The following is a 25,281-nucleotide window of genomic DNA, read 5'->3' as shown; positions in this document are numbered from 1 at the left end:
CATAAACGATTTTGTGGGAATCAATATGGTATATACAGTTCTCCCTACAACAAAAAGCTTGCTTTGTGCTACTACACACTTATGCAAGTCGTACAAAACTTCAAAATGTCTACTTTTGGGTCAACATGGATAGGGTTGCACTGCTAAACAGTGTTAATTCGTTTCTTAGAAGCCATTTTCTTTGGCTCAATGGGGAAGATGATGTCCTGAGATTGTTTGGATTCTATCCTCTTGTGGTATTGCATACGGAGAGGAGAAATCTGTCCTAGTCTGAAACCATATTATATAAATAGGAAAAGTTACTTTTATTGGCACTTATTTATGTATTATTAGGAGGGAAAAATATACAGTTTTTGATATTTAAGAGTCTACATGAAGCATTTATCATGACCTATTTATTTTGTCTTAATAAATCTATTTTCGTTGTTCTATGCAAATAGCTTTTGTTTTAATTATGACTCCTGGGGTTTCAGAATAATGGGTTAAATCAGGGTCTCTAAAGAAGCAGCTTTCATATATGGATTTTGTAAAAAGTGTTGAAAATAATTCCTTTGGGATAAGTTATAAAAAGCACATCTGTAATTGGATTCTTAGCTGCAAATTTTAAAGTCAGATTCTACATTATGTGGTGGCAGTTCTACAGTGATTGATGTTATGATTTGGATTTCAAACTTTCAATTGATTTTTATGCTTGTTTATTTACATAATCACAATAATTATACTGCAGCTGGGGCTAACATGCCAAACAGTTTAATAAAGAACTTCCAAGTTTTGGATTGGGCAGTTAACATTCTCAGTGCTGGCAATACAATACAGATAGCCCTCGACTTTTGACCATAACGGGGCCCAAAATTTCTGTTGCTAAGCAAGACAGTTGTTAAATGAGTTTTGCCCCACATTGTGACATTTCTTGTGACAATTGTTAAGTGAATCACTGCAGTTGGTAACTTAGCAAGGTTTTATGAGTTTAATCTTCTTGAACTGAAGCAAGTATCTCCACACATGTACGCGAATAGAATATCCTGTTTTTTAAAATACATTTATTCCTTACCAGGAAAAGGTCTGGGGGAGAAATTGAGCATGTGTGTGTGCGTGTGTGTATATGTGTATGTGTGTATATATATATATATATATGTGTGTGTGTGTGTATGTGTGTGTGTGTGTGTATATATATACATACATATACATACATACATACATACATATATTTGTTTTCTTAAGTTTTCATGGGTACTTACATGTATGTTATTCAGCTTTGTTCGGGTATTTTCCCACGTCATTATAGTTGTGCTTTTAAAGTTGTAGCAACATTTTGCCAGAATCTCATCTGCCATCATCAGGCTTCTGTATTGTGTTCGTCTGTGAGTCAGGCTTTTACAGTTGTTTCAGTTTTAAATTTGGGGCTAGCCTACTGCTGTGCCAGAATGGTTCTTTCTTCATCCTGATTGGTTGGGAGTCTTGGTCTGTGTTTATTGGTCTTGTAGTTTGCTGTGTTCTGCTTGATTGGTGTTTCTAATATCTTCTGTCTGTTTTGTGGCTTTTTTGTGTCTTGATTGGCTGGCAACATTGTGTTCCTGTACTGGAGGCTTTTAGTGCAGCTTGGCTCTGAGTAAATGGATGGCTATCATTTGTTAGGAAGCTAGGTTTCATCTGGGTGCCTGGTTGGGGTGTGTTTGAGCTGGAGGTATCAGGGGGGATCTGTTTGTGCCCAGGTGTTTGCCTGGCTAGCGGTGTGGAGATTTTTTTGTTTGTGAGTGCAGGCTTCCAAATAATTGACAGTCTGGTGGAATCATCTCTTCTATTCATGCTTTCAGGTCTTTTTTCAATCTCTATGGCTTCTCTGATAATTCTGTGGCTGGGGTTTTCTATAGTGGCTAGGGTTTTGGTGCCATTGAAGTTCATGCTATGTTGATGCTATATATACACACATACATATATATAGATAGATAGAGAGAGAGATAGAGAGGGGGGGGAGATAGAGGGAGGGGGGGTCTTTTTATATAGATAAGACTTTTATAATTTACATCAAACTTCTGAAACAGAAACATTTCTACTAGTGTTCAGCACAATGAATAAAAGAGACATTGGATTCATGCGTTATTTATTAATAACTGATAAATACAAGGAAAATAGCAACAACTTGTCAAAATTATATCTTGAAAAGATGTTTTTAAAAAGCTTATTCACATTCATTTTATATAATCAACAAACCAGTGTCTGAAAAACAAAATAAAAAGGACTAAAAATCCAATTCTATTGCATTTTCACTATTCTTACTTGTAAACGAGTAATATTACTAGACAAAATCACACCTCTGTACAGGTTCATGTGCTATGGTCTCATTGATGATCTTTATGCATCACTGCAAAAGTAATTTATTAATAAAAGTGATCTGTCTTCATCCTAAAACTCTTTCCCTAATGTATTGTACTGTTCCTCTTGCTGCATCAGCAATATGTACAATAGAATCTCAGCTGGAACATCCCTTGTGAAGACACCCAAATTTTGCTCTATACTAAAATATTCTGCTTTTTCAGATTACAGCCCTTAGAAGTTAGATAATTACTAGCATTTGAATACACCACACTGATCGTATATCAAACATTAGTGAAAAATAGGACATTTCCAATTTTGCTATAGATAGTAACTTAGCTTTCATTTACAATCTCTCTAAAGCCCAATGGAAAAAAAAAGTACAAGAATTTCACTTTCATGTTATAATTTTTTTTAAACTTTTTGACTTGCAAGCTTCTGTTAAACAGTCCCATAACCATCAGAGTCAATTTGATGGTAACCAAAGTTATCCTATATTAAGGGATTCTTAAGGCAACTCTTATGGGCCTGATCAAAACAGCATCTGCCTACAGAGTGGCTTTTCAGAAGGTACTGATGTCTAAATGTGGCCAAACTATTGCCACCTAGAGTTCAAGTGATTTCCGGGAAGCTTAAAATGGAGTCATAATTATTTGTAACCAAGTTGATACTTGCTAAATGTCCAAGCTGGTTGCTTTTGAGTCTAGTCTAACATCTTGCAATAAGCATGCTTTTCCCCCCCTGAACCTGTTTGCATTGTATTAGAGTTGATTATGTTCCTTAAGATCCACTGGTCCTTGCAATTTTGGGTAAAGCAGACAAATGCCCATATTTTAGATTCTGTATGACAATGATTCAGTTCTCAAAGAGATAGTGAGCTCACATCTGCAACATTTGAGATGATGTGTGTAGACCTGTAGGGCAGAACACTCCATTTCTTCACTGAAATGAATATTCCCAGAAGAGGCAATTCTGCCCTAAATTACTACTTTCCTAAATATAAGGAACAGTTTGCACAAAGAAGTATTCTATCACAGGAGCTGTGTTTGCAGTCTATGCTGTTGTTGAAATCTACGGATGCCTCAATCTACCTGATTCCTTCCAAAAGCATTGGAAATAGAGTTAGTAAAATTCCCAGGCAATATTCTAGAACTCCCCAAGACACAAAGAAGACTTTAAATTGGGGAAATGGCCAGTTTCTTGACATCTTCAGAATTAGGACCTAAAAATGGCTCAATAAGTCAGCGGAGACTCCTATGTTAATTATGTTTTCAAAAGCTCTTTGAAATTCACGGAAAGCTTATATGGACTTCTAAAATGGCTGACTGAGGTGTTAGATGATGGGTGGACAACGAGCAACCTGTAGGGTGATCAGGACTCAAATGATCTCTGCGATAAAAGTATCAGCAGTTGCACTGCAGACTTGTGATGCCAAGAACGGTGCTTGGATGAGCTTAGCAGTCGTACCAGACTTTGGCAGTCTTCTTTGGTAGTCTTATATTTACAATCCCAGTTTCACAAACCAAAGAAAGATGCTCAAGTAAGTATCAGTACAAACAAAATAGTAACTGTGTGTGTGTGTGTGTGTGTGTGTGTGTGTGTGTGTGTGTAAATTTCATTTTACTGACTGAATGTAATAGGTAGCTGGATGCAATTCAGTGATTTAGGACAAGCTAGGCAGATACATAGAAATGCTCCAATTTCCTCTGAAGCCTAAAACATGACATTTTCAACATGTATTGAGTAAAGAAAGGCAATGGGGTTTCAAGGGAAGCACCCGAATGCTGATGGGTTGTTTTGGGGTGTTTGAGTGAAGGGGGAAAATCAACAGAATGGAATGGTATTTTGAACAGAGAATACATGTATTGCACAGTAAAATTAAGTTACTCCCATGCCGCCTCCCCCACCCCACAATTTTTTCTGAATGATTTTATGAGCAAGGCTAAGCTACCTTCTAATAATTATAGAACCTATTTGACAATTCCCTATGTATGTTCATTGGAGATGTGTTTTTCGTTCCCACACAGATGGCTCCATTGCAGTCTGGGAGGGAGACAGTTAATAGTATGTATCTTTATAATTTTATATTGCAACATGCATGCATATACACATTTTAAAAAAATAAAATGGTCCCAAGGATTTATAAAAAAAAGTTTCAGAACAAAAGATGAAGTCGGGCTTTGTTTTTTTGTTTTTTTTTTAAAAAAACAACAACAAGATTTCATTGCAATGTTCTGTTGCTGTTTGATGGTTTTTAGTTTCTCACCTCTTCGTTGGAATAAATTATAAAACTCACTTAAAAGCTGAAAGGATATTCAGCATACTTTAAGGAAGGTGAAATACTAGGAAATAGATTACATAGCTTAATAAGAAAGGATACTTTGTTTTTACACAAAGGATCCCAGGATATGCCTACTGTACCCCAAATTCCCCCCCAAAAAATTGGCAGAAGAATCTGTGTGTGTGTTCTGTGCTGATCTGGCAAGGAGGATAGATATAGGCTGTTCTGCAAGTATGACAATTAGAATTGGAAAGAAAGAAAGAAAAAACCTAACACAAAAGTGAAAGACTATTATTTGCTTGATATTTTTTCCCCTTTAAACAAGATAACATTCTTCCCTCCCTGTTGCTCTTCTCTAAGTGGCCTCAGGCTAACAAGCACTGATAGTTTTCTGTTATGGAGTCACCCTCACTTATCAGACAGTTCAGCTTGATAAATCATCATACCCCTTAACAGTGGATGAATCCTCAATGTTCTTGGTTGGTGCAAGGTGGAACCCCAGGCTGAGCAATCTCGGCTGCTGATGAGAGCAACGGCATCTTTTCTACAGACTGTTCTTTGAAAAAAGATGCAACTGACTGCAGCCGAATGGCAGAAAACCCGCCGGTGAAGAGGCCATTTTTACAAAGAAGAATCCACTAATGCCCAGCATAGCAGCTGTTTTAGGAAATGAGGGGAAGGTAGTTTCTCCCGCCTGTATTTGCTAAATTCAATAAAATGTCTGCAGGTGGGTCAGCTGAAAAGGTGCTAGATATAAAACTGATGGGAAGCTAATTCGTCCATAAAAGGCTGCACCAAGTTATCTGTGGCAAAATAGAAAACTAGCCCAAATGTGATAGAAATTGGAAGAGCTGGTAAGGCCTTCTTAAAAATGGCAAGTAGCAAGAGGGTAAGGCACAGGCCCTGGGGATAAAAAAAGAGAGAGAAAAAACAACAACACATAAGTTATATGGAAGAGCTCTCATCTCAAAGTATTAGATAGTAGCCTGTTTCCAGAGACAGCAATCTACCCTGGTTGTCCTTCAGAAATAAACTAACTGCCAACAAGGATTGTTCATAAACTAGGTGGGAAAATCAAGATGGTTAAATTGTCATTCAAAATGGCGATGAGGCAGATTTTTTTTAACCACATTCCCACTCTGTCACCTCTGTCACTGTGCTGAATAGCAGAGCCTGTTTATAAGGGATTTGGAGAGAGAGACAGGAGTCTTTAGTACAGGGTCCCCAGCTATGCTGGCTGGAGAATTCTGGGAGTTGAAGTCCACAAGTCTTAAAGTTGCCAAGTTTGGAGACCTCTGCTTTAGTGGGTAGAAAACCATTTTTTCAAGCAATGAGACAGATGTCCAATTCATTGTAGAAATTCCATAGATAATGGAATAGAAAAGACTCTCGCCTCTAAACATCAGGAGCAACTCATCAAGCATTTTATAAAAATGGATGCTCAGTTTCTTTCATACTGTAAGCCAGGGGGTCATCTGCATGTATGTCAAGATGGCAGGAACAGATGTGGGTGTGACGTATATACAACTCATATTAAAAAGACAGAGGGTTTAAATCATACCTAGCATTGTGACTTCTTTTACCACACCGTATGTAGACATTTCTGCTGTAAGCAGACAACTAGTAGCCACATTTTCATTAAGAGTAGAATAGTCTATCATGGAAGCAAGAGTTTTAGTAATTTCGGACAATACTGGTCCATGCAGAATATTAAGCTCCTTCTACGAAATTCTATTTTTATAGAAAATAATTTGGCAATTCCAAACACACAGAATTTAGCTACCAGTGTCCGTCCTCTTAAGCAAATGATGTCTGCAACTGAAAACACTTGTGCCTTTCCCTTGGAACCTACATATCCTACACCGCTGATGTGTCTAGTTTTTTATGGCTTCTTTTATTAGGAAAACATCATTATCAAGCCAGAATAGCAAGAATGGCATATTAAAAAAAAACCCTGTCCAAACTTGTTATTCCCTAAAATCTTTCAAGACAGAAGCACCTGACAATATTAAAAAAGCTTATGACCAACTCTGAGCATCAGGTACACTGTTCCAGTTTCTACAATTCTGCCCCACTGGGAGGCCTTGTAGGGTGATCAGCCTGAAAGATTGCACATAGGTCAGTTCTGGCGACCTTGCTTTTTAAAAGCTTTCTTTCTCTCACCCCTCCTTCTCTGAGTTAGAGTTCCAATTTTCACTTTCAAGTCTGGGCAACATTCCAGCCCAGCAACTAGACATCTCTCTAGACGGATGCTTCTCTGAGAGGCTGAACTTTTTCTACAACCTCTTATGAGAGAATGGTATTTTTCTAGTCAGAACTGACAAGGATTTTACTTCCCTTTTTCTTGTGAAAGTGGAGATGAAATACAGAAACTATCAGCCATCTATCAAATTTCAGTGGGATGAGAGGAATTATCGTATATCCATGCTGGAAATAATGTGTAATTTATTAAAAAAAAACAACAACCAGAAAGAAAAACCTGCAAGAAAAAAACCCCGGAAGTTGTCTAGTTGACACATTTAAACAATTCCTAAGAAAGAGCATTATTACATAATTTAACTAATTATGGCATCAATTAAAAAAAGGGAAGGGGAAATATACTCACAATTAAAATGGCTACAAAACAGGCTAAAGTTGTGTTCCAGTCTCCACTGGCTGTTGCTGAAGCTTTGCCAACTAGAACACTGTAGAATATGAAATCTCCTAAGCCAAGCTTAACTCCTCCTGCCAAAGGGGGGGTAAAAAAAAAACCTCTGCCGGTTAGAAATTAAAACCATTGTATGCAGCAACTTATCTTTAGTCACAGTGCATTTACTAAGACCAAGAAGAAATGGAACATTTAAAAGTGTGATACTATTTCGTTGTTGTTGCTGTCAGCTCAATTAGAGATGTTCTCTGCATGTTTGTATCTGAACAAAACTCAAGAAATATGTTTAGCTACCAAATTTCAAATGGATTAATGAAGAAAAATAAACTGGAAAGTAAACTAAGATATAAACAAACCTTTTTGCTATGAAACCCCTTTGCTGTTTCCATAGCCACAAAAAGAAAAAAGAAAGCTTTTAGTTGAGCATATAGTTTTGTCTTGTCTGGAAAATAAAATTAAACAGAATTCAAGCTATGACTAAGTTTCAGTATGAAGTTAAGAGGCTCCAGTCTAGTTAAACAGAAGGTTGCTGATTTATTTGCTCAATTTGTGAAGGAAGAAGCAATGCACACTGTTGGCAAAAAGCTTATTTTCATATTTTGCCTTAAGAAGCTGAGATTCAATTGTCGAGGACAACGGACTATGGTAGGAATATGGTGCTAACTAGTTGTGTGCCAGTACGTGTTTAAGAACTGGCTCTGCCAGCTCCAGTGCCACCCCCATATCACTAATCACAAAACAACTGGTTTGCCCATCAGGCATCACAGCTCAGCTTTGCTTCAAGCAGCATCCAGAATTCCTGAAAATTTAACAATTGTTTCTCACCACCCACTATGAGCTGGCTCCAGCATCCCGTTGATGATTATTGAACTCAAATGGAGAAACAGTCCAGGAACTGCAACCTATCTCCTCCCTGCTGTTGCTCAGAAGCAGAGAATGCAACTATATTGGACAGATCCTGCTATTATTGCCTTTCCTCTTTATTACACAAAACACCTAATACGCTTCTAAATACTGCCTACAAGATTCCTCTTAATCTTTTTGCCCTTTAGAATGCTGTTATCAAGGAAATTAGTCTGTGTTAAAGCCAATGAAATGGCACGCAAAGCCATTTCAGACTGTTTTTTATTTATTACAACTTTATAGTGAAAAAAACAACTTGTTTTTCTACATAGAGAGAAAAAAAAATTGGTAAATTGCACTTGGTGCTCAAAATGATAGCTTGTCACGTGTAACAGCATGTACCTGCCTCAATGTCTCTGATTATTATGTTTTAAGATTCTTATTATGTTTTAAGATATATGTGTCTACTGAGTGCATTTTTATAATTAAACCTATGTTTACAGGTTTCTAACTGATCTATTGCCTTTATGTGATAATGAACAACTTGGCAGCACTTAGAAGTAAACACTTGATTAACATAAAACAGAAGGGATCTTGATTTTCATCCTAAATTCTTAAGCGCTATCATAATGTTTGGAATTCTATAGTACATCCTTGATTGATTATGAAAATTTACTGGTGCATAATAATCACCTCCAAGGTAGAAAGAAAAAGGGTACATGATTGTGGAAATGAAAAGCCATCAGCCTAAGTGTGTGATGACCACAATAATGCCAAAGCAAGTGTGAAAGCAAGAGGTTACACTGGTGTCCTTCAAATTATGCAATCAGAACCAGAAAGACTGTCCAGAGCAAAAGTATTATAGGCATTGCCTCTGACAGAACTAAACTATACAAGAAAGATTGCAGAAAAGGAGTATCACAATTCTAAAGATTAAATCTTGAGTAAACAAGGCAACATGTGCCAAGACCTGTATCTTTCCATGGGGAAAAAAAATCAGCTTCTCAAGTCATTTTGAAAAGCGAAGCCATGCATGACAACAAAAAAACTATCAGATCTATTGCAGTTCTAGTATACTTGTCTGATATTTACTAGAACTGAACTAAGCCAGCTCTTCTCAGAATGATACTCATTGAATATATTCCATACTGAGAAGTTCTTAGTGCCCTTAAGACAACCGGTACAGAACAGGTTTCCTGTAAGCAATCTTCTTGAGCTCTCATCAGAGTGCTGAAATTAAGTTTTAGATTTCTAATAAGGAAAAAAAACCCACAAATTATACATAGCAATGCTACAGTTGTTTTAGAATCTCAGTCTAGAGCAAGGGTCTTCAAACTTGGCACGTTTAAGACTTGTGGACTTCAACTCCCAGAATTCCTGAGCTAACATGACTGGAGAAGGAATTCTGGGAGTTGAAGTCCTCAAGTCTTAAAGCTGTGAAGTTTGAAGACTCCTGGTCTAGAGCCTAGATTTCACAGAAACACATTTTCTTGGTAGCATGTAATAATGTAGTTCATGCCAGAATGAGTACTGGAGCAAAGGTCTCTGATGGCAACTGCTTGGAAGAGAAGATCACTGTCAGCCAAAATAGGATATCTGCCTTCTACATTGATAGCATCCGTTCTATGTAAAGCTTATTTGCTCTAGACCTTTGTGTCTTCCAAAGAGGAAACTCTCATTTTAAGACTGACAACAGATTTCATCTGGTCAAGGATTAAGGGAACAAGAGGTACATTCAGTATTGAATCTCCCTTGATCTGTTACCATTGCCAAATGGACTGGTTTATGTCCTTTTGTCCCTCACTCCAAGGTCTAATCAATGAGGACATGATTTTGGCATGGCAAATTCCATCCACCTGCTGCTCCTCACTGCTGTGCAGCGTATCTTATTAGCCTGTCTGCCACTTAACTTCCCTAACGCCTTCCTTTCCTTTGTTCCATTCCCTGCCACCACCTAAATCTGCATATATTCTGAAAAAGGAAATGTTCAATCTTGGATTTTTATTACGGTTTGGGCATAGAGTAGTTTGCACATCCTTTGTACAAAGAATATCCATCTGAAAAGGGAAATTGAAGGTTGCGTGGAACACATTTCCCAGCAACTTTGTCACGGTCATAAGCATCTTTGGCAGAACAAAGATATGAACAAATGAACCAAAAATAGATATAATTATGATGCAGAAAATATAAACTATCAATCTGTTCTTTTTCAAGAGACCAGAGCAATGAATTCCATAAAATTAAAACTTAGCATAAGCTTTATGAAGACAGAAAAAATATCTAAATATCTTCATCAGTGATTAAAAGGAACCCAGGTAAAGCAACAGCAGTCCTCTTGGGAACACGATGGCAGAGATCTGTTTAGGCTTGCCAAAATGCAGCTTATGTTACTTCTATTAAAATACCTCATTATTAAGAGGAATTCTGGCTACAAAGTCGCAAGGGATCATTAAAATTAACATATTTTCTGTCAGTCTGAAAATAATTACACATATCATTCCGCATTCACAACAGTTTTTGATTAACAAATAGACCCATACTTTCTATTAGATTGTTACAAACAGCATGCATTATGGAGGTCAGTTTTCATATCAATGGGGAGAGGGACAACATTTATTCCAAGATTTGATATGGTTTCCAGGAGAAACTATTACAGATGGATTACTCACACGTGGGACTAAAGAGTACTTTCTTTTTGTGGTTATATGAGTAAATGAAGCATTTTAACTTTATTCTCATTCCTTGAACAGAACATTTAAATAGTTTGGTTTGGACTTCTTGGTTTCTTTACACCAGAAAAATAGAAGGGCCAAGACAACTAAATTTCTTATTTCCCTGAAATCTTCAGGCATCCACACAAACCTGCTAAAACACGTTCCCAAGAAATTTACTCATGTAACGTTGGCTGAATTTCATAAAGCAAACTCTCAAGAAATGCTTGCTATCCTATCATTCACGAAGAGAAGTTTTCAATTCATTTTAAGAGTGACTTAAATAAGGTGTTTTGGGAACATAACATAGCAAGAGTGCTACAGCAAAAGTTAAAAATAACACGGGCTGCTGCTTCTATAATGGTCAGAAAATTGCATTTTAAAGATGAGATAGGTAACCTGTGGCCCAATTTTCCCTTCTAAAACCCTTGAGTCTCTCTCTCTCTCTGACTGTGATTACTTGAGAATACAGCTTACTCCTATTCTGAGATGGGCAACATGAAAATTATAGCTGAAGTTCAAAGACAGGCCTTTTCAAAGAAAAGCCAATCTCTTCAAAACTACCTAAAAATATCCAACCTCTGCCTACGTGGCCTTGTGCCCTTTGCAGCCCCAAAGTATTAAGTAATGTATTTTAGCAACTAAAAGGTTGTCATCCCCAGTTCTAAATCAGCAGTAAATTTCTGTGTTGCCTGGAAAAACTGATTTATATTTATTTATACATGTTACTTACTCTCTTCTGGATCCTCGCTTGCTAGGGAATTAGTGGGAAGAGCCTGAATTGCTGCTCGTGTTTCATGGGTTGACTGAATTGGCCCAATCCTGCGGTCTCGTTGCTGCTCCCATTCTGGGTTGAAACCTCCATCATCTGCCTCAGGACCTGCATTCTGATTTTGATTCACTGCAACTGAAATACACAGGACATTTCTACTACATTGTTGTGATCATCATTCAAATACATCATTAGGTTACATGATAGTTGATAGGTGGGAAAAAAGGTTGCCACTCAGCTAATAAAAACCAAGTACTACACAAATGAAACATAAGTTAGGGTGCATCCAAATCGTAATGTTGTCAGGTTCTGCTATTCCGCCAAAAATAAAGAACAGCACACTTTGTTTTTTCCAATGCTTTATCTCTTCTGCGGAAACACGGCACGAACTGACCAGCAACAAAGCACGAATAAAGTCAGATCTACTTGCTGAGCATTGCCTGCCACCAATAAAGCTCCGGTACAGCTCCACCTCCACCACACCTGGTAATTTGATCCATATAAGAGAAACGCTGTGCTCCCCCAAACCTAATACACCCCCTCGAAACTCCACCACCACCACACCCAGTGAATTGTTGCCCAAGAAGGGAAATGCCGGCTAAGCAGATTCAAACACAGCACCTTTCCGATGCCCGCACATGCGCCGTCTTCGTTCTTCCACCCATCAGTGCCGATTAGCTGTTTGGTGCTATTCCACCGCCATGGCTCTCCCAATAAGGTAATTAGCGATCATGCACCCCCGCCCCCCGGAATGGCAGCCCTGTGCTAGGAGAGCTGACAGGGCTCACAAATGTTTGCACATACACGCAATCCTTGACTTATGATCACAATTGAACCCAAAATTTCTGCTGCTAGGTGAGACATTTGTTAAGTGAATTTTGCCCCATTTTACGATCTTTCTTGCCACAATTGTTACGTGAACCACTTCAGTAAGTTAATTTAGTAACATGGTTTTTAAGTGAATCTGACCATTGACTTTGCTTGTCAGAAGCTTGCAGAAGGTAGGACCCGGGACACTGCAACCGTCATAAATATGAGTCAGTTGTCAAGCGTCTACATTTGGATCATGCGATCATGGAGATGCGGCAACAGTCGTGTGAAAAATGGTAATAAGTCACGTTTTTCAGTGTCGTTGTAAATTTGAATGGTCACTGAACAAACTGTTTTAAGTCGATGACTACCTGTACTTTATTTTTTTATAGGTACAGTGATCTTCAATGCAAATAGATTTGAAAAGAAAATAGTTGCAAATCAGTTTTAACAAATGAAGTAAAACTGGACAGTGACATACATTATAAGCATTTAGCACCATGCCAAAGGCATTGTTGCCTCAGTTGGAAAAGCAAATACTATTTACCACACACCTCTGCAAGTTAAGCTATACAGCAGCAAATTGCCCATCGTGCTCCAGTTGTATTGGATTATAATTTCCACTAGCTCCAACCAACATGTATGCTAAGAATCTAATGACGGTCCGTTTACTGAAAATGCTACTAGTACATTGTTTTCTTGCTGGCAGTGAAAATATCCCAATCAATTAAATAGTTATCAAACCGCTAGCCTTTTAAGAGTGGATGCCTGAGGATAGCCTACTCATTCTGCCTGGTATTTGATCGTATTCTGATACTGAAAAGCCATCTGATAGAATTCAAGTGAGCTAAGGAAACAAACGTAACTAGAACTTTAGGTGAATGGACCAGTACAATAGACTGATGGTATGTACATAGGATCCCTGCTCTGGAGGCAAATATAGAATGTTATTATCCCCCTATTATTTCTAGCTCGGTTCATATGGCTTTCTAAATTACAAATAGTTCTAAATGCTGAGAAACTTGCAAGAGCAATAAAAGAGCTCTCAGGACTAAATATGTATACCTAAGGAACTAATTATTTTGCTTAAAAAAATAAGATGCTCTTCAAATTTGTACTTCCATTTGATGCACAATTCTGTGGAAATAAAAGTACCCTTTAATATAATAGAACAGTACTTTCCAGTGTACATACACCAATGAGAAAATCTAGAAAAATGTACCATTTTTAATTTAACATAGAATAAATTTAAGAACATACCTGAAAGCCAATTTGGTATATTGATTTAAGACACCAGCCCAGAAAGCAGGAAACTATGAGTTAAAGACCTGATTTAGGTACAAAACGAAGTGGTCAAATTTGGGCCAGTAATCTCTTTCAGTCCCAAGAATCAGGCAATGGCAAACCATTTCTGAAAATCTTGCCAGGAAAAATGCATGGATTTGGCTTGACACTCACTGTGAGTCAAGGAAAAAGAACCTACATGTATTCATGAGGAATTTCTTTCAGTCTTACTAAAATCTGCCCTTCTGTTTCTCTTGAAATCTACAATTTCGGACTTTTTAATTTATTTATTAAATAAATATATGTGGGTGCCCAACTGACACACAATTTCATTTTACTAGCTCAGAAATGGGGCACTTAGGGCCTTCCAAATGTTGGACATTTTCCATGATCTCTGATCAATGCCCATGTTGGTTGACAATGATGGAACTGAGGTCCAGTATCCGAGGTCTATCGGTTTTTTATCACTATAAAATCCAATCATTCTGGTTATCAGAAAGCTGAAAATATCACAAACTGTTAGTTCTATTCCCACAAACTCATTTGTTTTCAAGTAAGTAAGATCTATATGGAAGGAAAGACAGACAAAAATATTGGTAGCTGTTAGTTGGCAACAATCTAAATAGGTAAATCTTTTTTTCAGCCAGGAAACAGAAGGAAAAATGTACAGGTTAATGACTATTTGTTCAGCAATTGTTCAAAGTTATGATGACATTGAATGAGGAGAGCAACAGCCAGTAACTGAGTCCATTGTAGTATTTTCAGTCATGTAATTGTGATTTAGGCACTTGGCAAAAGGTTTGCAATTATAAATGTGGCAGCATCCCATAGTCATGTCATTCCTATTTGAGACCTTCATGGCTTGATTCCAACAAGCAAAGTCAATGGGAAAGCTGCCAGGAGGTCATAAATGGCAACCATATCTTGTGCTTCACAACCATGTTGAATTCACCACTATATCACTATAACTGGAACTGACAGAGCTGTCGTCATAAATTGGTGTGGTCACATGACATTGTGCTCTATGACTTAGTAATGGAGTTTCCAGTCCCAATTTACCGTCACTAACCCAGAACTATCTGTAAAGTGTTTTGCATCTTCTTCCTGGCCAGATATTATCAGAGAACAAATCCATATTTTTCTTTCGTGCTTGCTACCTCGTTAGGAGTGTGTTTATTGTACTCAGTTAAATATATTTCATAATGTGTAGTAGAGAAGTAGATTTTTCTCCCCATTCTTCAAGATTTGTAAAAGATGACTTTTCTAAATGTTACTTATTTTTTATGATTTATTTATTATTTGATTCTCACCAGGCTCAAGGTTGACTTCCATCCTTCCGAGGTTGGTAAAATAAGGACCCAGATTGTTGGGGGTAATACACTGACTCTATAAACCCCTTAGAGAGGGCTGCAAAGCACTGTGAAGCGGTATATAAGTCTAAGTGCTATTGCTGTTAAATGCCTCTGTAGATTTTTTAAAAAGGAATTGAGGCATAACTTGCAGAATTCCCTCCCCTCACTTTTTACAAGGATTCCTGGAGGTGAGTGGAAGTAAAACTATCTCAGGACAAATGATAAGGAAACATTTTTTCTGGCAGAGGGATTCAAAGTAGTGTGCGCTGTTTATTCTTCATTGACAGACACAAGTTCAGTATTTAAATAGTAAAGCCCTTCTGGAAATTTAAGAAACATGAAACTGCTTGACAATTCTTATTCTGCATTTCTCACACGACTTCACAAAGATTAAAAAAAAATCAAATCTCACCTTGCTGATTGCAAGTGGCATTTTTAGAAGCTCCCTTCTGGACTTCAGGATCTTGTTCAGCCATATTTACTAGCCATATCATTGTTGCTAATGGAAAAAAGAAGACCTCTGATTTATTGCTGCTATATGCTATTTCACCACATTATCATTTTATATATATATATATATATATATATATATATATATATATATATATATATATATATATATATATATATATATATATATATACACACACACACATACATACATACATACATACATACATACATACATTTTAAGTATTTTAGCAATGTTCTGTTGTGTTGTACACACAGAAAACTGCAGTGACCCTTGCAATGAATTCCTCTAAGATGTTGTTAAAATGGAAGACAATAGCAAACCTTCTTTTTTCTATTTGTGCTTTGTGCTCATTGTTATTAAATCGAAAGACAATCTTAATACAATGGTACCTTGGTACTCGGCTGCTTTGAAACTCATCAAATTTGGTACTCAACATATTTTGACATGAAAATTTTGTCCCAGCATTTATCGTTTGTTTGGTACTCAATTCACGAACTAGAACTCAGTGCTGGCTGTCTTGTGACTCATTACATTATTCCTAATGGGAAAAATTTGTTTGATACTCATTGTTTTAGGTACTCATGATGCCCTCCTGGATTCAATTAACGATGGGTACTGAGATACCACTGTAACGAATGAATACATACTGCCTGAAAAATAAGTATTGCATTATACCTTTGTAAAACAGTTATTTATGGTAATTTTTAATTACCATGAATGCATAATTAAATGACAGCAGACCCAACAGATATTATACCCTAGAAAAATATATTTTTCAATATGTGCACCCAGCTAAACAGGTACTCTTCTTTAATCTTGGTAGTTCTGTCATGGCCTCATTTCACTGAAGGATCAGTTGATACACTGTACCATAAAACCAATCAAAATCCCTGAAATAGTCAAACCATTTGGGATCATGTAGGATGATTTTTCCCCTTTTTAAATAGCAAACCTTTAAAAGTACAGTGTATTGCTTAATTTCTGCTTAACTGCAAAGTCACCACAATGGGAAAATGTGTCATTAGTTTGTTATACGTAAACACTACATTTTTGCTGTATCTCATTTTTGCTTCTGTAGTCAAAGGAAAAAACTACTAATTGGATCATCTTCTCCAGCCCATAGTTTTGAACTTTTGAGCACACAACAAAAGACCTGTTTTCCTATGAAAGGGAACTGTGACACACAGGATCTAACATTTCATTTCTTAATAGAAAATTAGATAAATTGTTTTCCCTCAGTTCAAAACAGGCATCAGATAATCCGTTCTTACATGAGTAAATGAGTGCTGGGAACAAAGTTTCATTTCTTTCTTGAGCTGTTTCTACTAGCATACGGAGAGGCCCTCTGGGAGACAATACTGCAATCAGATCTGAAAGAGATATTGAGATTATTTTTTTAAAACTGGAAAAATGGGTCCTCCGTGGTTAGAAAGAAACAGTAATATGAATGTAATAAATTAGAACTGCTTAGTGGGACTTTCATACAATATTTTGTATAATGATAAAAGACTAACAGAAAAATATTGTTTGGTTCAATCTATTTAATCGCCCAACCTGTGATATGCCCCACATTTTTAGAATAGTTAATAATTAAAAAAATCATAAAGATACATGCTACAATAAATCTTTTGATTCAGAAACGCAGTCATTATTACTCTTAATCCTGAATTCATTGCTACTGTGCTACCAGGATAAGGACTGAAACCAAACCAATGGGGAAAAAACAACAAAAATAAAAAACAAAACAAGACATTTTAAAAATTGGAAGGATAAGACTTAGCACAGTGACATTCAGAGAAGAAAATAAAGGATATAGAAGAAAACAGCCTGTCTGAATTCCGTATTTACTTTTATAATTAAAGCGTGATATCTAATTGATATCTTTCTCATGGCAGAAATTTGTTTAGTCTACCAGAAGCTTCTATCAATTAGATAGAAGGGGAAGCAGTTTCTGATTCCCCCTATATGCTTTCTGGAGTAAAATTCATACAGCCATGTAATATTTTGGGATGCATTAGGTATGACTTTATGAAACAGACCACCTCTGAATGAAATCATCCTCAATCTCTATATCTCATTTATGTATATATAAACATACCAACAACTTACATGTAACTTTATATGCTACTAGTTGTCATTCAAGGCATACCTAAACAGCAACAAACATCTATCAACTCTTTGTGGGAAGGATAACTTTTCCTATACAATAGCTTTTTTTTTAATTTAAAATTAAGTATGTAGCAGGGATTGGTCCCACTCCAGATTTTAAGCCAAATTGTAGCAATCACATTTGTATATAGTCTTATTATGAAAAGGACAAGCTTTCCTTGCTTGAAAAAATAGCAGAATTACTTGTTTGTTAAAGCAATTTTCCAATTCCATTGTTGTCCACCAAACTCTATGGAGACAAGGTGCTCAGATATCCTTGGCATCTTATCACAAGGCTCTATAAGGAAGTTAGTTAAGTCATGGCAATTCTCCATTTTATTGGGGCCTCTGGGGTTAAATCCATTCCTGCCCTGCCTCACCCAATGCTGCAACAGTTTTCTTCAGACTTGAAAACTCATCTGAACACTAGGGCAGGCCTTAGATTTAGCTCAAATATTAGTGATTAAAACAGCATCTTTATTTTATTTAAAAGAAACAGTACCCAGCTACAGAGTCACATCATGTTATGAGGCATAGACACCTATTAGGTGCTTAACTTCATTTTCATACTCAGGAAAAAATCAATAGTTTGAAATTCCTGTGTTTCTCCAGTTTGGAAAAACCCTTCTCTTGCCAAATACATTTTTTTCCTTTAAGGTTTACATAGACTCAGTTGATAATTGTTGTAACCATAGAAGTTAACAGTCAGTAAAGTTACTAAACTTACAATATACATGAACTATACTTGTATAATGATAAGGAATTGTAAGATAGTACAGTATTTTAAATCACTGTAATTTGATGGCACGTTTCTGAACAGAAGAAGAAGAATGTTTTTGCAAGTTAATTTGGATTCCTTACAGCTTGGGGAAAAGTATATGGTATTTCAAACTTGTTTGTCTGCATAACTTAAAATGCTGCCAAACTGCTTGTTCCCACTTGAAAATCAAACTGTTGTGTTTGTTTGTTTGTGTGTATGAAAGAAAAAGAATACTTCAAAAACTAGAGCTGTTTTACACTGTGAAAAATCTTTGGTACTTACAAAATTTAAAACATAAAAGTGTGTAAGCAATATTTTTCTTTTTTTAAAAAAATACTATGATGCTGGTAAACAGGAAAACAAATGAACATACACATTAAAAAGATTTTTGTTTAATCTAACAGATTGGGTTGCAATCTTTAATTCTAAATGCACACCTCATTATATTTTGTTTATTTGAGTATTTTGATGCTCTAAATATGTTTCCTTTTACATTTCAATATTGCAGCAGTTACCTCGATTTCTATCATTTTCAAAGTTGAGGACTTTTTTTCCTCCAGAATAAGAGCAACTTAACAGCCAGCTAATTTCCTACACCGTTCAGCCAAATGTATATGGGAACCCCAAAAGCTCCCGAGTAAAAGACTGTGGCCTTTGAAGACGATGTGTAGCCACTATGCTTTATAACTATATGCACTGAATCAATATATCAACTCTCAGCCCAGATCAACATTCATTCATCTCTAACATGGAATCTACAGTTGCTTAAGGGAGAATCACGTGCCCTGGATAGAATGCAAAGACCAATTAACCAAAATCTGTCCCTGGAGAGTTAGCATTTTATCCTGAAAAAAGACTGTAGAGAATACTCTGGGAGAAAAGGAGCAAGGAGCTGCGTGCCAAGGTGAGAGGCTAAAAGTTGTGGGAGGGAAGGAAAGAGGAATTTTCAGGTAATAATCAAATATAAGAGGGAGACAAGAGATAACACTCATCTTTTAATATTGCTTTTCATATTACATAGAAAAAAAGAGTGTTCCCTTTTAAAATAAAAAAGGAATCCAGGATTCTGCTGTAATCAATAACTTTTTTCTAGAAAGAATAACATTAGCAAATAATGTGGTAAAAGGGAGCATGTGCTCAAATATAACAAGTCCCATCCCTAATGGTAGTCATTCAGCAGAATATCTTTCCCAGACATGTTTTCTATCTCCACTGAAAACTGGTAAGAAACTTCTATGGCTGAAGGACATTTGGCAGAAAGTACACTTTGACAAAGGATGTTCCTAGATGATACAATAGCATTTGCAACAGATTTCTAAATTTGACAATGCATGGGTCCTTTCTGCATAACTCAACTGACACAGCCTTTGTTAGAAAAAAAATCCCAGTCCTATTCCTCAATGGATAACTAAAATTGCTTCAGTTTAGCAAGGCCATACAGGCCAGGCTCTGCTCTCATGTTTGGCCATCCCAAAGAGCAATGAATGCTAACTGATAGTAAATTTTAGCCAGTGGCAAGAGTTTGTGAAAGTTGAAGTAACAAAACTGAAAGGCAATCCCATCTTCAATGGTTAGGAATTATATGTATTTCCTGAAGTAATTTCTGTTCTGTTTCACCTAGACCAGTGGTCGCCAACCAGTGGGCCGGGGACCACTAGTGGTCCATGAGAAAATTTTGATGGTCCTCAGAGAAATGTCCCCTGCAAAGCAATTAATCCAGGCTGCATGGGAACACAAGCTGACTGCCCACATGTCCCGCCCACCTGCTGGTCCCAACCCTTTGGATGAGTGCAAACCTTACCTTGAGTAGAGCCACACGAACTACAACTGAAAGGTAAGATCAATGGTGGGGGAGGGAAATCCACCCCGGGGTGGCTTGCTGACGTTGGTGGGAAAGTTGGTCCCATGTTCTAGAGCTGCAGTAGTCAAAGGACTGGCCCTTTGGTCATCTTGGAGCAGTTCCTCCAGTCTATGGCAGGCCGGTGCACCTGGATGGAGGAGCAACTGCTCCGGGATGACCAAAGGGCCACTGGACTACTGCAGCTCTGGAATATGGGACTGACTTTCCCACCAATGTCAGCAAGCCACCGTCAGTCAAAATTCATATTAGTGGTCTGCGGGATTTAAAATTATGAGTTTGGTGGTCCCTGAGGTCCAAAAGGTTGGCGACCCCTGACCTAGACTCCCTCTCCTACAGACTCCCTCTCCGTTTACACGAGATTGAGAGAACCCAAGCACCCATGTTGTGAAAGTTTCCACTGCAAAACTTGAAGGTGTGATCCAGATTTATAATATGACTTCCAAATCATTAAAATAACCTGGCATCCCAAACATAAAAAGAACACCAGCTAATTTTTTTTTTGAAAGGGTTTTCAAGGGCTTTCACTCAAAACTCAAATGAGGATAGAGGAATCTTACCATATACCGAGATGACTGCCAAGATGAGCCAAGCAGTCCATTCAGGAAGATACTTTATAAACACCAAGGCCATTAGAGCACTTATCATAATGAGGTAGGCTTGTTGAAGACGGAGGGGGCCTTTCCAGTGAACGCAGATCATTCCAACCACCCCAAAGTTCCAAATCATGAGTGCCACAGTAATGTAATCCATGGCAACGTTATAGGTCTTAAAAACCTCCCTAAGACACAAAGACAAAATATTAAGAGGCATTTGTGATTTTGACAATGGTACATAGCGTAAAATTATGATAGTCAAATAAAGCACCTTGCTCCTTTCCTTGCCATCTTTGTTAAGTTTTAAGTCAATTTTAGTGTTAATTTTTATTGTTTTAATGTTTTGATGTTCATTTTGTTGCTTTTATTGGTTGTAAGCTGCCTAGGGCCGACTCTAGTTGAGATGGGAGGAATGGAAGTTTAATAAATAAAAAAATAATGAACAACTATTTCAATGCCAAATCAATAGTGTTATCCAGAAATACAAATGATTCAACAGAAAATAAAACAACTGCACAGCATTGTAGAAAAAGAAATCAATATGGAACATACGGTTATGTAAACATAAACGCTATTATGGTAGCCAAAATTAGATTAACATTTTTAATGTACAATCTAGCAGTTGCTGAAGGTACGGTTTTTTTCAATTTATTAGACAGCAATTTTAAAGCAATCTTTTGTGTACAGAGTGTAAAGTTTATCACAAAATGGCAAGTTTACAGAAGACTTAAGCTTCTTCACCAATGCTGATAGTACCAGCAGAGCAATTGTTGTGGTAACCTGTATTAGTTCTCTTGGCCAGTCAAGAAACTACAAATATAGACTTCTAAGAACTCCAAAGAGCTAATAAAGAGATGTACTGCAGTAAAGTTAATGAAGCCCTTACAAAAGACTTTTGGCCAAATCCTGTATGTAAAATGCATGCCTTTATTTAGAGTGAAATCAAGATTTGAACTCTTGCTTTTCTGGTTCCTGTCTATAAAGGGTTAAAAGCCACCCACTTCGGGGAAGGAGGAATGTTCTGCACATTTATCATTTTGGCAACAACTAATCTGGTTGTTTGCTTGTACTGTGCTTTCACTTGCTCATTTGCACTGAAAAGTGGGGAGAAAATTCTGTTGCTATGCACTGTATTTGAGGAATGGGCCATGAACTAACTATGCAGAACTTAGCATGGTATACAAGTATCCCATGTGAATAGGATCTCTCTCTCTCTCTCTCATCATAAACCTTGGTCTTTCTATGCTAAAACATCTGTACTAATATTAGAGTACAGAAACCAAAACCAGCCATGCAAGAGCCATCATTGCAGCATTATTTTGCTTTCATTGTACAAATGAAACCTCATTTTAATACACCTTGATATAATGGACTTCATAAACTTAGTTCTGCTCATGTTATTATTTGAGTGGACAAATGACAAAATTATTTTGTTTGCATCAACCTGTATTATTTGCATAATGATTTGTATATAAACACAAATGATTCCAATTATTACATTTAAATGACTTTCACAAATGATAGACATCTCTGTCCCCCCAAAGAAATTGAAATTTCATTGTATTGGTGGAAGTATGTACGCATGTATGTGTGTGGATATGTATATGTTTTAACAGAATGGAAGATCTATACAGGGCTTTGTTTCTTGAAATGCAAAGAGTCACATAGTTTTTAAAGTGATACAAAACTCGAATATCATAAACATTTGTTATTGTTAAATGTAATCCTTAATATAGTAGCTAGGATTTAAGGATACTTAATATTCAGAAACCTGAACCTGTTCCCCCCATTTTGACACATCTAAATAGCAAAATGGTTCTATACTTACCCTAAGTAAATAAATGAGAAAAAGAAAAGCAAAAAGAGGGAAGAAACAATGAGCCAACCATGGATCACCTGAAACACAAACAAAAGATGGTTTTAATGTTCAGACTTGATGTTAGATTGACTCTTTCAAAAATGGTTATTTGAAACTTTAGAACATCTTCATATAGTTTCACTTCTTATGAAATCCTGAGGTTTGTATGCAGAGCCCCACCTAGACACCAAGGATTTCTGATAATCTCTTTCTCTGTCCTAAGCCCCCTTTTAAAGCCCTCTGAAATCCTAATGCCCCCTTTAAAGGATTATAAAATGAAATTATACTCAGGTATTCCTCGACTTGTGACCACAATTGAGCCCAAATTTTCTGTTGACATTTGTTAAGTTTTGAGTTTTGCCCTATTTTATGACCTTTCTTGCCACATTTGTTTAATGAATCACTGAAGTTTAAGTTAGTAACATGGCTGTTAAATGAATTAGATTTCTCCATTGACTTTGCTTGTCTGAAAGTCACAAGGCCCTGGGATCCTGTAAATATCATAAATATGAGTCAGTTGCCAAGGGTCTGAATTTTGATTGCATGACCGTGGGGATGCTGCAATGGTCATAAGTGTGAAAATGGTCATAAGTTACTTTTTTTCAGTAATGTTGTAACTTTGAGTGGTCTCTAAATGAACTGTTGTAAATCGAGGACTACCTGCAGTGTACATCTGGAATGGGTACATAATGCTCTCTACTCATCTATTATCTACAGGAAAATCAAAGATCCTGGCCACTACTGCTTGCTGTTTAATTTCACTTTCATCTGAGAATTAAAGATGCATCTGACCTGAAAAGAATTGTGAAACCCAGAACCTGAAGTATTCTTTGGAATGCACAATATGGTGTTTTAATCAGTGCTGCTGTCAGAATACTGACATTTAATCAATATGCAAAGATAATTATGGCTATAATTTCAGAGCAGAAATATTCACAGATAAATCTGGTAATTTAAACATGTTACATATATTGCACTACCTATAAATTAAATCATTCTATAACACAACCCACCTATACACATTTCTAAGTTAAATTTACAAAAAGTATCATTTAATAGTACATTAAAAACAGGTCTTCAGAATTTGGTTTGCCATGCTTCGTTTGACAATTTTGTCCACATTAACTAATTTGTTGCACCGGATTCCAGTCACCACTAAAATCTAATTTAAAAACTTTCCAAATTTATATTGCAGAATGTTTTACTTTTATCTGTAAAATCTGTATTGCTTATATCAATCTGTGGATCACATAACAGAATAAAGATTTTTTTTAACAATAGGAACTAATTTCTGGTGAAATAAAGTCACCCAGCATAGGTCAACATTTGGTTATTTGAATACATTTTAATATCAAGTGAATAGTCATTTTAATTTATTTCAGGATCTTTTCCTTTTCCAAATCATTTTTAAATAAGATTTAAAGTATCTAACTGCCAATTTCTGATGGTCATTATTACAAATTTCTTTTGTAAAATACAAAAGTATGGTTTTTTTTTTGTCCCATTCCGCTTTTTCATAGTTAATCTTCAGATGAAGCATAGTTTTAACAATTGTTTTGGTCCTTTACAAACTGGAATAAAGTAAGTTCTAGAATAGCATTATAAATAAATGGAAATGGGAGTTTAAATGAAAATGTTATAAATTATTTTGAGCTCACCTTATAGCACCTATATTTATAAAGCACAACCAGGAGTACAGTCATGACAACAATGACACTAATCATGATGGCAGCATTGAGAACAGAATTCAGAGCTCTTTGTCCAACAGTTTCTGTGTCTTCTGTAAATGGAGTATAGATTCTACAATGCAATGCAGAGCAAAATAAAATATGTCACATGCTTTTAAGTCAGGATACATTTTCTGATTAAATTCATCTGAGAGAATATGGAACACTTTATAAAGTTTCTTGCATGCACCATCTAGTGGCTATGAAATGAATTACAAGCACTTCACTACTTCATTTTAAGCGGCCAACAAAGTCAAAAACACAGCAGAATATGAATCTGCTGAATATGTACAACAATTTAATTCTTAAAAGGAGAAGGATGTAAATTGGCTTTACATGAAAATATAACCAGTGAAATCAAATAAATATACTTCCATTGATGGGAGGCTTCTGCCAGCAAAATGGGGGAAAGGGGCATTAACAAAACTCCACCTGTTAGGAAGGATTAAGAGAGCCCTCTGGAACAGATATGAAAAGTGCAAGAGAAAGATGACCTTCTATGTCTATTGATGTAAGTTTCCCACCGGTAGAGGAAATTTAGAAGGATCCACCCAAATCCTATTTATCAGTGAAAATATACAATGCTATTCCATAATTACATGTATTTGTTCAAAGAAACATAAAATAAGCAGAAGAGTTACTTAAAATTGGAGAAATGAGGAAGGAAGGAAGGAAGGAAGGAAGGAAGGAAGGAAGGAAGGAAGGAAGTTTCTCCCCCCAAACTGTCTCTTTTGGGGAACTAGAGAAAAATGGATTTCTAGCTAAACCAAAAATAGCAAATATACTGACAATAACTATATTTTCAAACATTGGTTAAAGAATAAATACAGAGGAGAGAAAAAATAA

General features: G+C 36.5%; 1 protein-coding gene across 3 annotated transcripts in view; it reads right to left on the bottom strand.

Moving 5' to 3' along the window:
- Window positions 1–3,054: 3,054 nt before the first annotated feature.
- Window positions 3,055–25,281, bottom strand: part of PSEN1 (presenilin 1) — a 31,360-nt gene continuing 9,133 nt past the window's right edge. For all 3 annotated transcript variants that reach the window (XM_026671083.2, XM_026671082.2, XM_087951630.1), the window contains 8 exons: window positions 24,367–24,508; window positions 22,679–22,746; window positions 20,815–21,035; window positions 16,760–16,858; window positions 15,426–15,512; window positions 11,529–11,702; window positions 7,200–7,318; window positions 3,055–5,497 (listed from right to left, as the gene is read on the bottom strand). In XM_026671083.2, coding sequence (XP_026526868.1) covers window positions 5,342–5,497; window positions 7,200–7,318; window positions 11,529–11,702; window positions 15,426–15,512; window positions 16,760–16,858; window positions 20,815–21,035; window positions 22,679–22,746; window positions 24,367–24,508 — 1,066 coding nt within the window. In that variant the 3' untranslated portion in view covers window positions 3,055–5,341. The remainder of the gene's footprint in view (window positions 5,498–7,199; window positions 7,319–11,528; window positions 11,703–15,425; window positions 15,513–16,759; window positions 16,859–20,814; window positions 21,036–22,678; window positions 22,747–24,366; window positions 24,509–25,281) is intronic.

The sequence above is a fragment of the Notechis scutatus genome, chromosome 1 (assembly GCF_049901735.1).
Source record: "Notechis scutatus isolate UNSWTSFEM ecotype Mainland chromosome 1, rNotScu1.2, whole genome shotgun sequence".
NCBI lineage: Eukaryota > Metazoa > Chordata > Lepidosauria > Squamata > Elapidae > Notechis > Notechis scutatus.
The sequence above is the reverse complement of the archived record's forward strand: the minus strand, read 5'-3'. Positions and strand labels throughout refer to the sequence as shown.